The sequence below is a fragment of the Rhinoraja longicauda genome, chromosome 11, assembly GCF_053455715.1.
Source record: "Rhinoraja longicauda isolate Sanriku21f chromosome 11, sRhiLon1.1, whole genome shotgun sequence".
In the NCBI taxonomy this organism is placed as follows: domain Eukaryota; kingdom Metazoa; phylum Chordata; class Chondrichthyes; order Rajiformes; family Arhynchobatidae; genus Rhinoraja; species Rhinoraja longicauda.
In genome coordinates, this window is record NC_135963.1 from 45,122,061 (window position 1) to 45,138,884 (window position 16,824).

The 16,824-nt window shown below is 43.3% G+C and overlaps 1 protein-coding gene across 12 annotated transcripts in view; it reads left to right on the forward strand.

The window, feature by feature from the left end:
* dock7 (dedicator of cytokinesis 7) overlaps positions 1-16,824 on the forward strand; it is a 133,882-nt gene that overhangs the window by 6,343 nt on the left and 110,715 nt on the right. For all 12 annotated transcript variants that reach the window (XM_078407527.1, XM_078407528.1, XM_078407530.1 and 9 more), the window contains exons 3-6: positions 8,924-9,099; positions 10,871-10,939; positions 11,033-11,162; positions 11,695-11,907. In XM_078407527.1, coding sequence (XP_078263653.1) covers positions 8,924-9,099; positions 10,871-10,939; positions 11,033-11,162; positions 11,695-11,907 — 588 coding nt within the window. The remainder of the gene's footprint in view (positions 1-8,923; positions 9,100-10,870; positions 10,940-11,032; positions 11,163-11,694; positions 11,908-16,824) is intronic.

Sequence of the window (16,824 nt, forward strand, 5' to 3'; positions counted from 1 at the left end):
TTAGTTTTGTTTAAATACTTGAGGATGTGAACAAAATGTTTCCACATTTTACTTGTGCACTAAACCACTTTCCTTAAATTTAAGAGTCAGCAATAAAGGAAATGAAGATAAAAGCAAGGCATCTGATTTAAACAAAAAATAGCATTTGGAGGGAGAAACAATGTTTAAAAATTAAGGTCAATGAACCTCATCAGAACTGGAAAAGGTTAATAAATATAGTAAGTATAAACCAAAGACAGAAATGATAACAAGAGATGGTGGTCGCATAGCTGACAGTGCTACTGCCTTAAAAACTCCAGGGTTTGATCCTGACCTCTGGTGCTGTTTTTGCAGAGTTTGCACATTCACTCTGCGACTAGTGGGTTTTCCCCGGCTGCCTCGATACCCCCTACATTCGGATAACGTCCTAGTTGACTGGTTAATTGGCTGTCGACTACTAGATTAGGAGGGTATCACAAGAATCAGCAGGAGGTTAATGGGCAAGCAGGAGTGAAAATAGGTTACAGGGAAATAAATGGAGAATGAGATGGACAGTATTTGCTTTGTGCTTGAGCATAGTTTCAACTCTACCGCTGCGCCGGATGCCTAAGTAATCCACCTGGATTGCTGAGTGTTCCCTAGGAGATAGATTTTAACTTTAAAATGTGAATACATTTTTTAATATAACACAGATTTCAATTAAACTTCTTCTATTAGCACCAAAGGGACGACGGTGAGTAAGGTGGGCCTAAAATTGTCACGCTATCGTGTACCTTTTGGCTGTAGTTCAGGAACAAACAATGAAACAAACGAGAGTTTAGTATATAGATGCAGCCCTTGCACGTGTCTCCACATTACCCCACAGCTCTTCTCTTGCTCCCCCTTCCCCCAGTTGCAACAGGACTGAGCCCCCCAGTCCTCATCTTGAAAAGAAGTTAGAAATGGACAATATGAAGGTTGTAATGTTGTATCCTTAATGTTTTGATGTGGTTATGCTTTATTCTGAATTTTTAACTGTATGTTTGTGTTGTCATTTGTGAGCGGAGCACCTAGGCACATTCCTTGTATATGCACATACTTGGCCAATAAACTTATTCTTTCATTCATTTATTCATTCATTCATTCATTCATTCATTGAGATTTCTGAGATTGGAGGGTGTAAAGGGAAAGTCTCAAGGAGATGAGGGTTCAGAGATGATCTTCTTAACAGGTCGATTCTCCAAAGCTTCACCTAAATCACAGTTTTTTTCAAATTGGCACATTTACAAGTCAGTAAAGTTAGTTGTTGTCTCATGGAGTCCAGGTCGCTGCTTCTGAACAGGAGATAGAGGACGATGATTCAGTGTAGGAACTAAAGTCAAGCTTTCTGCTTTAATTTCTGTCATAATCCAAGTCAGCAAAACTAATTGTAGCACCTCTTGGCCTGGCTTCTCACAAACCAGCCATGAATGATGCAGCTACCTCCAGTTAAATATGCTGGAATTCAGTGTGATATCGATTTTTTTGGGGGGGGGGGGGGGGGTGGGGTTGGAGATTAAGGAAGTGGAACCATGACTTCATGTTTACTCATCAGTAAGGAGGGATGGAACAACCTTGGTTGAGGTTGATGCGTAAGTCCACATTTAATCTTGCATTCCATCCCTTTTTGCTCAAAGCTGTGTCCATCTAAATCCACATGTTTGGGCATTTCCTGAAATGATTTGTCACCACAATGATTTCTAAGCATTTGGCAAAGTTACATCAAGACTGGAATGTATTTTGTCTCCTTGCACTCACAGGACTTTTAGCTGCCGCAAAACTATTTAGATTTGTTCTTTGATAAGTGTTGATCTGTAATTTAAATAAAGTACTTATATCAGTCATTTCCAAACTCCTGGCTCTAGGTGTCAGCACCCCCCTTTGCCGCTGGTTCCTTGACTTCCTGACGCATAGACCACAATCAGTGAGAATAGGCAAAAGATTTCCTCCACATAATTCTCAACACTGGTGCCTTGCAAGAATGCATTCTCAATCCCTTACTATATTCCCTATATACTCACGACTGTGCAGCTAAATTCTGCTCTACATCCATTTACAAGTTTGGGGATAACGTCACTAGTGAGCCAGATCTCAAATAATGAAAAGTCAGAATTCAAGTAGAAATAGGGAGTTGGTAAGATGGTGTCAAGACAACAGCCTCTCTCTCAATGTCAGCAAGATGACTTCAAGAAGCAAGGTGGAGGACATGCCTCAATGAGTGTCAAGGTTGCCAAAGTGGTCGAGAGCTTTGAGTTCCTCAGTGTAAATATCACTAGCTACGTCCTGGACCAACCACATTGAAACTGAGGCCAAAACATGCCAACACCTCTACATCCTCAGAATAGTTCAGAGGTTTGGCATGTCTAAAATGAGTATCAAACATCTACAGATGCACCATAGAACACTTCCCATTGGGATACATTACGGCTCGGTTTAACAACAGCAATTGCAGAGTTGTGGATGTAGCCCAGTCTATGACACAGACCAACCCAACTACCATCAATTCCATCTACAGTTCATGCTGCCTTGCGAAAGCAGCCAACATTATCATGAACCATTTACACTTGTCATTCCCTCTTCTCACGTCGGGCAGAAGATACAAAAGCTTGAAAGCACGTACTGCTCGATTCAGGAACGGCTTCTTCTCTGCTGTTATCAGACTCTTGAATTGTCCTCCCATAAACTAGGGCGTCATCTCAATCTTATGACCAACCTTATTGGATATCTTGGACATGTTTTCTGTAACTGTAAAGCTATATGCTATATTCCGCACTCTAGTATTTTCCTGTTTGCACTACTGGTGGTACATGTGTATGGCGTGATTAGACTCGCATATAGTATGATTTGATTTGATTTGGTAGCACACAAACAAAAGACTTTCGCCTTGTCTCGTTACATGTGACAATAATAAACCAATACCAATTTCCTTCACTATAGTTTGGTTCTAAATCTGATTTGCTGCATTTCTTTACTTGAAGCCACATTTAGAGATACAGCGCGGAAACAGGCCCTTCGGCCCACCGAGTCCCCGCTGACCATCGATCCCCAGACATTAACAGTATCCTACACACACTAGGGACAATTTACAATTTTACCAATCCAATTTGCCTACAAACCTACGTCTTTGGTGTGTGGGAGGAAACCAGAGCTCCCAGGGAAAACCCATGCAGGTTCAGAATCAAACTCTGTACAGCCAAGCACTGGTAGTTAAGATCGGGTCTCTGGCGCTGTAAGGCAGCAACTCTACCGCTGCGCCACTGTGCCGCCCGCTGTTTTCTTCATCCAGGTATCATTTTTTTACGTGAAATTGCACAGTGAATGTCAGCAGCATTACTTTCCAGCAGAGGTCACTGAATAGTAACATTTTTTTTCCCTTTTCTCACCAAGGAGCTTTGAAGGCAGCATTCCTGTTTCAAATGTACCCAGGGGATGAATAAATCATAAAGCAAAAACTGCTGATGCTGAAAATTTGAAATGAAACAGAGTGGGGGGATATGGCAATGGTCCTGGCACCAACTGGGGAATGAGAAACAGGGTTAGAGTTTCAGGTGAATGATCTTCCATCTGAACCGAGAAATTTAAAATCAACATGTTTGATTTCTGAAATTTCTTAGTTCTGATGAACTGTTACTAACCTAAAGCATTAACTGTGTATCTCTCTTCATAGATGCTGCCTGACCTGCATGCCTCGACTATTCTCTGCTTTAATACTACGCATTATAGATCCATTTAGGAACTGGTAGCAGTTTTCAAAAAGGCATATTGGTCTTGTATCTTTTCTTCCCAGATGCCTGTGATATGTAAAAAAGACGAGGGACTAAATTATAGGGAGAGGTTGGAGCTTGCGTGCCTGAGAAGTGATCTTATAGAGGTGAATGAAATCATGAGTGGCATAGATAGGGTGAAGGCTTTTTTCTGGAGTTGGGGAATGAAGAACCAGAGGGCATAGGTTTAAGGTGAAAGGGGAATGATTAATGAGAACCTTGGTGGTAACTTTTCTACGCAGAGGGTAATGAGCTGCCATAGAAAGTGGTTGAGGCAGATTTAATAAAAACATTTCATGGACATTTGAACAGTTACATAGTTAGGATAGGTTTGAAGGGATATGGGTCTAACACCAAAAAAAAGGGACTAGCTTCGATGGTCATCTTGGTCAACATGGAGGGCTTGGGCTGAAGGATCTGTTTCCATGCTGTATGACTCGAAGAGTATTGTGCACCACTTTTCTCTAATTTGTACTGGATATACATGGAGACAGCAAAAATAAGTTTCACTGGATTGATTCCAGGACAAAGGGGTTATTTTATGAGAAAAGATTAAGCAAATCAAGCTTGTATTCTCTGGAGATAAGAAGAATGCACACTGATCTTGCTGAAGTATATTAGAACTTGTGCAGGCTTGTGTGTGCTTCCTCTGCACAGTGAGGTATAGGACCGATCCAATAAAGATTGAGATGAAGAGGAACTTCTTTAGAATGTTTTCATCTTATGGCTTTTGGATATGAGGCAAGAAAATAGAGTTGAGGCCAAGATCAGCAAGATCTTACTGTATAGAAAATCAAACTTGAAGGGCTGTTACACAGATCTGCAAATGTATATGTTTTCTGAGGGTTTTTCTGGTTAGGTATTTTTTCTATGCGCCTTCATCTTGGCCACTGCCTCAGTTTGTCTGCATCTGGGAACTCTCCTATGTATGTCATTGTTATCTCCAACCTTGGCTGTTCCAGAATTCTGGAAAGCCTCCCTTCCGGTAACCTCCATAAATGTGAACTGTAATTTTGCTAACAATATCTTAATTCTTACAAAGTCCACTTTCCCCCATCACTCTTACGCTCTACAGTTATTCACTGATGAGTCAAAACATTATGACCACCTGCCTAATATGCTGTTGGTCCTCCGTGTGCCGCCAAAACAGCGCCGACTCGCCGAGGCATGAGCTTTACAAGACCCCTGACGGTGTCCTGTGGTATCTGACACCAAAACATTAGCAGCAGATCCTTTAGCAGCACCCCACAAGCCTTGCCATTTCAGACATGCTCTGACCCAGTCATCTGGCCATAACAATTTGGCCCTTGTCAAAGTCGCTCAGGTCTTTACTCCTGCCCATTTCCCTGCACCCAACACATCAACTTCAAGAATTGACTGTTCACTTGCTGCCTAATATATCCCACCCCATGACAGGTGCCATTGTAACAAGATAATCAATGTTATTCACTTCATCTGTCAGTGGTCATAATGTTTTGGCTCATCGGTGTATGTTTAAACTGTCTGCATTGGCTAATAATTCAGAAACCTCCTGATTCTAACATTCAACTCTCTCCATGATCTTGCTTTCCTCATCAACTGTAACTTCTTCCATCCATGGAGCCCTCCAAGATCTTTGCATGTCTTCAATTTTGGCCTTTTGTATTTCACTGATTTTAATTCCACCAGTAAATTCAATCCTTATCCAAGCCTAAGGTTTATTGTTCCATCTCCAGGCCTCATTTTTTCCTCCTTTATGATGATTCTGAAAGCCTATCTTTCTGACTAAATTTACAACTACCTGCTCTGATATCTCTCTCTGTGGCTATGTCAAATTTTATTTCTTAGTACCCAGCTGAATTGCCTGAGGAGGTTTAGCTCTGTCTTGCAGGAATGCAATTTATGACTCTTTTGGCAGGTATTGTCAAATTAGCTTTTTTAATAACCAGTTTTTAGCACATTCCACCTTTCACTCAATCTTGGGAACGTTTCCACCAATACTTTGCTCAAGTGCCCATTCTTATGCGAGTAAGGGCAGTGAAATTTAGCAGGTAGACCAAACTGCTGGAGTAACTCAGCGGGTCAGGCAGCATCTTGGGAGAGAAGGAATGGATGATGTTTCGGGTCGCTGACTCCCACAGCTATCTGGACTACACCTCTTCCCACCCTGACTCCCGCAAAAAGTCTATCCCCTAGTCCCAATTCCTCCGTCTACGCCGCACCTGCGCCCGGGATGAGGTGTTCCACACTAGGGCATCAGTGATGTCCTCATTCTTCAGGAAACGGGGCTTCCCCTCTCCCATTATAGATGAGGCTCTCACTCGGGCATCCTCTATATCCCGCAGCTCTGCTCTTGCTCCCCCTCCCCCCATTCATAACAAGGACAGAATCCCCCTTGTCCTCACCTTCCACCCCATCAGCCAGCGTATCCAACAAATCATCCTCCAACATTTCCGTCACCTCGAACGGGACCCCACTAATGGCCACGTCTTCCCATCTCCTCCCCTTTCTGCGTTCCGCAGAGACCGTTCCCTCCGTAACCCCCTGGTCCACTCGTCCCTTCCTACCCAAACCACCCCCTCCCCGGGCACTTTCCCCTGCAACCGCAGGAGATGCAATACCTGTCCCTTTACCTCCCCCCTCAACTCCATCCAAGGACCCAAACAGTCTTTCCAGGTGAGACAGAGGTTCACCTGCACCTCCTCCAACCTCATCTATTGTATCCGCTGCTCTAGATGTCAACCTCTCTACATCGGCGAGACCAAACGCAGGCTCGGCGATCGTTTCGCACAACACCTTTGCTCAGTCCGCCTTAACCAACCTGATCTCTCGGTGGCTGAGCACTTCAACTCCCCCTCCCACTCCCAGTCTGACCTTTCTGTCATAAGCCTCCTCCAATGCCAAAGTGAGGCCTACTGGAAATTGGAGGAACAGCACCTCATATTTCGCTTGGGCAGCTTGCAGCCCAACAGTGTGAACATTGACTTCTCCAACTTTAGATAGTTCCTCTGTCTCTCTCTTTTCCCCTCCTCCCCCTCCTTCCCCTTCCCAGTTCTCTCACTGTCTTCCTGTCTCCATCTATATCCTTTCTTTGTCCCGCCCCCCTGACATCAGTCTGCAGAAGGGTCTCGACCCGAAATGTCACCCATTCCCTCCTAGATGCTGCCTGACCTGCTGAGTTACTCCAGCATTTTGTGATACCTTCTTCAGACTGGTGTCAGGGGAGGGGGCAGGACAAAGATAAGATGTAGTAGGAGACAGGGTGACTAGTGGGATAACTGAGAAGGGGGAGGGGACAGAGAGGGAAAGCAGGGGCTACCTGAAGTTAGAGAAGTCAATGTTCATACCGCTGGGGTGTAAACTACCCAAGCAAAATATGAGGTGCTGTTCCTCCAATTTGTGCTGGGCCTCACGCTGACAATGGAGGAGGGCCGTACAGAAAGGTCAGATTGGGTATGGGAGGGGGAGTTGAAGTGCTGAGCCACCGGGAGATCAGGTTGGTTAAGGCGGACTGGGCAGAGGTGTTGAGTGAAATGATCGGCGAGACTGCGCTTGGTCTCGCCGATGTAGAGAAGTTGACATCTGGAACAACGGATACAATAGATGAGGTTGGAGGAGGTGCAGGTGAACCTCTGCCTCACCTGGAAAGACTGTTTGGGTCCTTGGATGGAATCGAGGGGGGAGGTGAAGGGACAGGTGTTGCATCTTCTGCAGTTGCTGGGGAAAGTACCTGGGGAGGGGGTGATTTGGGTGGGGAGCGGGTGGTTTGGGTGGGAAGGGCCGAGTGGACCAGGGAGTTATGGAGGGAACGGTCTCTGCCGAAAGCAGAAAGGAGTGGAGATGGGAAGATGTGGCCAGTAGTGTGATCCCATTAGAGGTGGCGGAAATGTTGAAGGATAATTTGTTGTATGCTATGGCTGATGGGGTGGAAGGTGAGGACAAGGGGGACTCTATCCTTGTTACGAATGGAGGGAGGGGGAACAGGAGCGGAGCTGCGGGATATTGAGGAGACCCTTGTGAGAGCCTCATCTATAATGGAAGAGGGGAACCCCCGTTTCCTAAAGAATGAGGACATCTCTGATGCCCGAATATGGAATACCTCATCCTGGGCGCTGATGCGGCATAGACAGAGGAATTTGGAGTAGGGGGTAGAGTTTTTACAGGAAACAGGGTGGGAAGAAGTGTAGTCAAGATAGCTATGGGAGTCAGTAGGTTATGTCACTGGTCTGTCTCTTGTGATGGAGATGGTGAGATCCAGAAATGGGAGGGAGATGTCGGAGATGGTCCAAGTATATTTAAGTGCAGGATGGAAATTAGTGGTGAAATTGATGAAGTCAGTGAGTTCTACATGGGTACAAGAGGTAGCACCAATACAGTCATCAATGTAGCAGAGGTAGAGTTCGGGGATGGGGCCAGTGTACGCCTGGAACAGGGATTGTTCGACGTACCCTACAAAGAGGCGGGAATAGCTAGGGCCCATGTGAGTACCCATGGCTAACCTTTGGATTTGGAGGAAGTGGGAGGAGTCAAAGGAGAAGTTGTTGAGGGTAAGAACCAGTTATGCTAGGCGGAGGAGAGTATTGGTAGGTGGAAATTGGCTGGTTCTGCGGTCGAGGAAGAAATGGAGGGCTTTAAGACTCTCATGGTGGGGGATGGAGGTGTAGAGTGACTGGACATCCATAGTAAAGATGATGGAGTGGGGGCCTGGAAAGCGGAAGTTATTGAGTAGACGGAGAGCACGTGAGGTGTCTTGGATATAGGTAGGGAGGGATTGGACCAGGGGGGATAGGATGGAGTTGAGGTAGTTGGAAATTGGTGGGACATGAACAGGCAGAAACAATGGGTCTGCCATTTAGAGTCTGAAATTTAGCAGGTTGATTATTTGATAAACTGATTTTTATTTGATAAGGTATCACAGACCCTTGTGAGAGCCTCATCAGATAAGGTTTGGTTGGGGGTGTGATGGGAGGCAAACAGCAGTAGAGACACAGATCAACTATGATCTAAATTGTAGAAAATGATTGAGCTTGTACTCCTGTTTGATCAACACATTTAGCAAAGGAGTGAAAACTATAGAGCTGTTCCTTGATCATACAATCAAAACAAAATGTAGATTAATTAGTTCAAGTTTAAAATGGGGATCTTTCAGACAATATCTACCATTATTAATGTGTCATTTCCAGGTTCCGTTAACTGAGGCAGTGGATCCAGTGGATTTTGAAGATTATGTGATAATGCACCCTCCCATAATTGATCCAGGTCCCTTAAGGGACTTGCTGGAATTTCCACCAGATGACGTTGAAGTTATCTACAGCCCGAGAGAATGTCGAACACTAGTACAAGCAGTACCTGAAGAAAGGTAAGAACTTCATTCTACCTTTGCTGAAAGTTTGATCAGATGTAAGCAAAAAATAAATTATTGTATGCACGGAATAATTATGTGAATATATGACAGCTAAAACTGGATTTAATGGAGAGTCACTGTTTGAAATATTAAGTGAAGGCAATTCTGATGTATTTGCACTATTTTGTAAAAAAATCAACTTCTGTATTCTCTTTCTTGCTGTGGTTTAGGTGAAGGAATGCAGTGTGAGAGTCGAGTATTTGATCAAGTTTAACTTGGATATTTTTGTTTGAAATTCTTGTTGCATTTATCTGTTATTTGGAGTACAAATCATCAGCACAATGTTTGCATTTAAAAAACATAACTAATCACATGATGACTTAACAAAGGGCAAGGATGACTTGAGTTATGAAAGAAATTGGGGAATAGGGGAATTAAGATCCAGAGGATATAGGTTTAAGGTGAGAAGGGAAAGATTTAATAGGAACCTGAGGGGCAACTTTTTCACACAAAGGGTGGTGGGAATATGGAATGAGCTGCCAGAGGTAGTTGAGGCAGGTACTATCAACATTTAAAAGACATTTGGACAGATACATTGATAGGAAAGGTTCTGATGTGGGGCCCAATCCAAATGTCACCCATCCATGTTCTCCAGAGATGTTTCCTGACCCGCTGAGTTACTCCAGCATTTTGTGTGTATCTTTGGTATAAACCAGCATCTGCAGCTCATTTTTCTTGCAATGTTTAGAAGGATAGGGCCAAATGCAGGTAGGTGAGACAAATGGAGACAGAGCTACTTGATCGGCTTGGGCAAGTTGGGCCGAAAGGTCTGTTTCCATGCTGTATGACTCCAAGACAAAATTAATGAGGAAATTGCAGATTAATTTGTGAGAATTTTTCATAACCTTGAAACTCATAACTCAGAAATTGTGCCTTTTGGATTGGAAATTCAATTGGATTGGAAATGCAAACTTGTGCTGAGACCCAAAGCCTCGCCTGTATTGTAGCACCCTCACCCCCCCCACTCAATCCCCCTTATCCCCCCTCCTCCCCCCACTGACCCACTCCATTCCCCCTACCCACCCCCACTTGCCCCTCCACTGCCCCCACCCCCACTTGCCCCTACCCCCACTGCCCCCAGTCCTGCCTCCACCCCCATTTCCCCCTCCCCACCCCTATTCCCCCCTACCCCCACTCCCCTCCCCTCCAACCACTCAAACCCCCCTCCTGCGGGCCCGACAACGCTGCTTAAAACTCCTCCGTGCTAGGTGGGCGAGGAAAGGGGAGAGGAAGGCACTGAGCACGGCACTCCCGTCAGTCGGGCGGGTGCCTCTGTGCCCCTCCCCCCCTCAGAGCGGGTGAGGCGACTGCACCTCCCGGCGGTCAGCGCTGCCCGATCTGAGGAATGTCAGGCGCGAGGCATGGCGGGACGAGCGTCATTGCACGGGGATTTGGGGGGGGGGGGTGTGGGAGCGCATCAGTTAAAGGTTCGAGGGGGGGGGGGGCACTGGTGAGTAATGTGGGCCAAAAATTGTGGCACTCTGGTGTACCGTTTTGGCTGTGCTAACCAAAAAAGTTATGGTGGACACATACACACAAACAAACAGAGTTTTAGTAATTTAGTACTAGACCAAGTGGACCCGTTGGGCCCAAATCTCTCCTGCATTGGTGCAGCACCCTCTCCTACCCTCCTCCCCTTCCCCCTCCCCTACACTCCCCACTTCCCCTTACCCCCCTCCATCCCCCTCAACATTTTTATTATTGTTATTTTCATTCTTATTTTCAGTGACATGGACCCTCATGTCAGGGACTGTGTGCGGACCTACACTGAGGACTGGGCCATTGTGAATCGCAAGTAAGCTTTAGGTAGTATATTTTCACTAGATTTTGTTCTATTTGTTTAGTGAAGTTTTATTGTAACGTAATTTTTAAACATTCACATAAACAGGTATCACAAACTCAGCACAGGATTTAATCCCAACACACTTGACAAACAGAAGGAAAGGCAGAAAGGTTTGCCAAAGCAGATCTTTGAATCGGATGAAATGCCAGACACCAACAGTTACCAGGACGATCAGGTGAGGAGCCATTTCATTGAATGTATTTACAAAGTTATAACTAGATACAAAACCCAGTATGAATTGTTGGCATATTGTTCAATATCGAGATCAATAAAATTAAATCTCTGATTATTATCCCATTCTTCTTTATGGGAAACTATTATGGACAAATTGATCATATTTCATACATTCCAATAATGTCAACACAACAAAGTACTTAATTGGCTGCAAAGTGCTTTGTGACATCTTGAAATTGTTATAGCACTATATAAATCCAAGTCATTTTATGTAATCAAATGGTCATGTGGAATGATCAATTCCAAGGATTAATGCACAGGCTATAATCAATGCAGAATTTGATGATTTTATGTGATTAGAAATGTTATTACATGATACCTCTTTAAATATTTCTAACTTCCCAAATGTACTCTCACCATGACTTGCTCGAGTTGTCGCCTCATTTGGAAACAAACGAATCGACATTCAATTACTTTTATTTTAAAGCAAAAATTTGGAGCATGGAATTTAACAAACGGCTCTCTGATTGCAGGATGATTTGAAACGGCGTTCTGTATCAATAGATGATACTCCTAGAGGTAGCTGGGCCTGCAGTATTTTTGATCTCAAAAACTCGCTTCCTGATGCTGTCCTTCCAAATCTACTAGATCGATCTCCTATTGAAGAAATAGACCAACAGAATGAAGAACAGAGGAAGGGAAATCGACACAGGGAGCTATTTGCACTTTATCCTGCACCAGATGAGGTTGGAAAATTAATTGTGTTTCGTGGAGCACTTACATATTGTGTTCTTTGCAGAGTTACATAATGTATGACTTTATAGATAACTTAAGTTTGGTATTAATTGATGGCAACTACTTTCAAAAACCACACAATTGCAGGTATCGGAAATGAAAATTGTCCTACTGGTGCAATAGGAGATACTCTACTCTGAGATTGCTTTAGTTGACAACACCAAAATCAGGGGAGCTGCAGACAGTGAGGAACGCTGTCTGAAGATACAGCGGGATGTAGGTCAGCTGCAGAGTTGGGTGGAGAAATGACAGATGGAGTTTAACCTGAGCAAGTGTGAGGTGTTGCACTTTGGGAGGTTGAATGTAAGGGGAGAATATACAGTTAATAAAGTATAATTAATTCAGTTAATGACAATACCTTTTACAGCATTGATATGCAGAGGGATCTTGGATTCCAAGTTCATAGCTCACTAAAGGTGGCTGCACAAGTAGATAGGGTGGTAAAGAAGACATTTGGTATGTTTGCCTTCATTGCAGGGACATTGAATATAAGAGTCAGGAATTCAGGATGCAGCTCTCTAAGTTTGGTTAGGCCGCACTTGGAGCTACAGGGAGCAGTTGGATAGACTTTGATTGTTTTCTCTGGAATATTGGAGGTAGAGGGGAGACCTGATAGAAGTACAGTCCCTCCATAATGTTTGGGACAAAGACCCATCATTTATTTATTTGTCTCTGTACTCCACAATTTGATTTGTAATATAAAAAATCACATGTGGTTAAAGTGCACATTGTCAGATTTTATTAAAGACCATTTTTTTACATTTTGGTTTCACCATGTAGAAATTACAGCTGTGTTTATACATAGTCCCCTCATTTCAGGGCACCATAATGTTTGAGACACATGGCTTCACAGGAGTTTGTAATTGCTCAGATGTGTTTAATTGCCTCCTTAATGCAGGTATAAGAGAGCTCTCAGCACCAAGTCTTTCCTCCAGTCTTTCCATCACATTTGGAATCTTTTATTGCTGTTTATCAACACGAGGACCAAAGTTGTGCCAATGAAAGTCAAAGAAGCCATTGTGAGACTGAGAAACAAGAATAAAACTGTTGGAGACATTAGCCAAACCTTAGGCTTACCAAAATCAACTGTTTGGAACATCATTAAGAAGAAAGATAGCACTGGTGAGCTTACTAATCGCAAAGGGACTGGTAGGCCAAGGAAGACCTCCACAACTGATGACAGAAGAATTCTCTCTATAATAAAGAAAAATCCCCAAACACCTGACCGACAGATCAGAAACACTCTTCAGGAGTCAGATGTGGATATGTCAATGACCACTGTTCGCAGAAGACTTCATGAACAGAAATACAGAGGCTACACTGCAAGATGCAAACCACTGGTTAGCCGCAAAAATAGCTTGGCCAGGTTATAGTTTGCACAGAAGTAGTTAGAAGAGCAACCACAGTTCTGGAAAAAGGTCTTGTGGACAGATGAGATGAAGATTAACATACCAGAGTGATGGGAAGAGCAAAGTATGGAGGTGAGAAGGAACTGCCCAAGATCCAAAGCATATTACCTCATCTGTGAAACACGCTGGTGGGGGTGTTATAGCCTGGGCATGTATTGCTGCTGAAGGTACTGGCTCACTTGATGATACAACTGCTGATGGTAGTGGCATAATGAATTCTGAAATGTATAGACACATCCTATCTGCTCAAGTTCAAACAAATGCCTCAAAACTCATTGGCCGGCAGTTCATTCTGCAGCAAGACAATGATCCCAAACATATTGCTAAAGCAACAAAGGGGTTTTTCAAAGCTAAAAAATTGTCATTTCTTGAGTGGCTAAGTCAATCACCCGATCTGAACCCAATTGAGCATGCCTTTTATATGCTGAAGAGAAAACTGAAGGGGACTAGCCCCCAAAACAAGCATAAGCTAAAGATGGCTGCAATACAGGCCTGGCAGGCTATCACCAGAGAAGACACCCAGCAACTGGTGATGTCCATGAATCGCAGACTTCAAGCAGTCATTGCATGCAAAGGATATGCAACCAAATACTAAACATGACTACTTTCATTTACATGACATTGCTGTGTCCCAAATATTATGGTGCCCTGAAATGGGGGGGTGGGGGGGGGGGGGACTACGTATAAACACTGCTGTAATTTCTACACGGTGAAACCAAAATATATTAAAATCTGACAATGTGCACTTTAACCACATGTGATTTTTTCTATTACAAATCTCAAATTGTGGAGTACAGAGACAAATAAATGATGGGCATTTGCCCCAAGCATTATGGAGCGTACTGAATGTAGAATTATGAGAGGCATCGATATGGTAGACATTCAGACCTTTTTCCCCAGATTGGAAATGTCCAACACTAGAGGGCGTAGCTTATAAGGTGAGAGAGGGAAGTTTAATGGAGATGTTGGGAAGCTCCAAAGTCGCAGAAGGTTCGATCAGCCTCGACCTGGGGTCTGATCGCTCAGCACGGGGGAGCTGAGATTCCCCCCGATGCGGGAGGTTGATCGCCCCGACACGGAGGGCCCGACCGCCGGCTACGAGAGCCAAGATCGTTCTGTTAACGGACGGCTTGAGGCCCCCGACCGCGGGAGAACAAACAAGGGAAGAAGTTTGAACTTTTTTTTCACCTTCCATCACAGTGAAGAATGTGGAGGAGTGGATGTTTATGTTAAAATGTATTTTGTGTGTTTTGTTGCTTTTTATTGGTATGACTGTATGGCTAAATAAATGCCTCGTATGTTGCAAAACATGCTTGGCCACTAAATTATGAGTATGTGCGGGGCAACGTTTTTGCACAGAGAGCAGTGAAGGCCTGGAACCAAGGATAATTGAGGAGCAAGATAGACGACTCCACCCTAAAAACCATAGTAGGTCATGGGTAAATTTCAGCGTCATTTTAGAAAGCAGACTGTGTGCTAGACTGGGCAGTGTTCACAACTTTGCTGCGGTTTCTTCGTATATAAAATGTTTGCAAACAATTATTTTTGTTCAACTTCTTGGATAAGTTGACAGTTGACATAACTATTTCTTGAAGAGTTGTTGCTTTGTGATCTTTAAACTTTGGATGTTACTGATTGAATATTTGTACTAGAGATCGACCCTGTCTGCATCAGGCCAATTAATCATATTTAATGAACTGTTTTTTGCTTTCTCTGTTAATTTTAATTTCTCCTCCACGAGCTGTATCTCGTTTTTTGTTTGTCCTACATTTTAAAAAGTCATGCAAGCAGAGATTAGGCATTTGCAAACAATAGAACTCTACTGCATCCATAATATAATTGAAAAGACATTTAATTTTATACTTAGAGCCAAGAAAATTTGAATTGGTGAATTGATTAGTTAAAAACCCTTGTCAGCCACTAAAATGACCAATGCTGCCTGACGTGGTACAGAAGCATGAATCCAATTCAAATCGACACAGTGTTGGAGTAAATCACCGGGTCAGGCAGCATCTTTGGAGAAAAAGGTTGGGTGATGTTGCAGGTTGGGACCCTTCTTCAGACAAAGGGGGGGGGGGGGGGGGGGGTGAGGGGAAGGTGAAGAGCTGGTATAAATCAGGACCTGATATTTTCATTGGTTAGCTGATAAGCGAAACAGTGAAACCCTGTATATCTCGCACACAAAATGATGTAAATCTTACCATGAATGACATTAAAAAAAAGTGTTATCCTTGTTTATGAAATTCATTTTTTAATGATTTAAAATTGAGGGGGTTGGTGCAATATACTGCTAACCCACAAATGTGTCGTTATGAGACATTCACATTTGAAAAATCCATAAATCACAAAAAAAACAAGAAGGTGCCTATGTTATTTGACCATCTTATCGGTTGGATTTAAATATGAAATTTTTACAGGTTGTAGGGTAGTGGGTAAGGATCGTGTTAATGCATGTAACTAATTTTTCACAAACGTGAGGGTTAGCACTATATTGCACCGACCCTCTCAATTATATGTTAAATTCAAAACTAAACCATGGTAGCAATGTACATTATTCATGTCTAAAGCTAGCACTTCTGTATCAGTGTAGGTGTAGCGGCCAGCTTCTCGTCTATCTCAATTAGCTCCCAAGCTGCCACTTGCATAGACCGGGTCAGCGATAAGCGTAATAACTCAAACAACTAATAACAGAGATCCTCCCAGACGTTTAATAGTTAGTCTTCTTTATTTGAAGGTGCAATAAGCATATTGGCATATCTCTTGTCATCGACTGGTTATTAATTGCTAGGTAGAATTCCATATCTTACCACAGTCTATGCGATCGTTACGAATTGCCAGATATAACTTCGACACAGTTTGTATTAATCTTCTAGTTAATAAAACTTACAGGCGATTACATCATGGCTGATAAATCTTTTGGCGGAGCTTCTAGCTGACCCTCTGTCAGCACCTCCCAGCTCACACACTCTGCCAGCACGTACCCAACTGCCCGTACTCTGGCTCCGCCCAGCCCCTACGTAAGCATTGTATTAACTCTATAGTGTCCAAACTACAGCAGAATACAAGGTAGTGATATTAATAAGCAAAAATAACTAATAACTGCAAAATGGCTCCTACAGTAGGTATGTTCCACTAATATAGAATGAAAAGAATGAAAAAATATCTTGACGTGTTCATAGTTATTCACAGTATTAGGATTTCTGGAAATAGGTTTGATGTCACTGATTGCGAATGTGTATGGGTAGGCCCTAATGAAATGTATGTGAGAGAACAGTAATCATGATAGGGAGAACCCTGTGCTGAGAAGTGTGTGCATGACTGATGATAGAGAGAGATTGAAAGAAAAAGGTTGCTAAACAAATAATTAGAGGAAATCACAAGAAAGAAACGAGAGATATATGTATGTGCGTATGCATATGCATAAACATAAACCATAAAGGTCGAATCGCCTTTATGGTT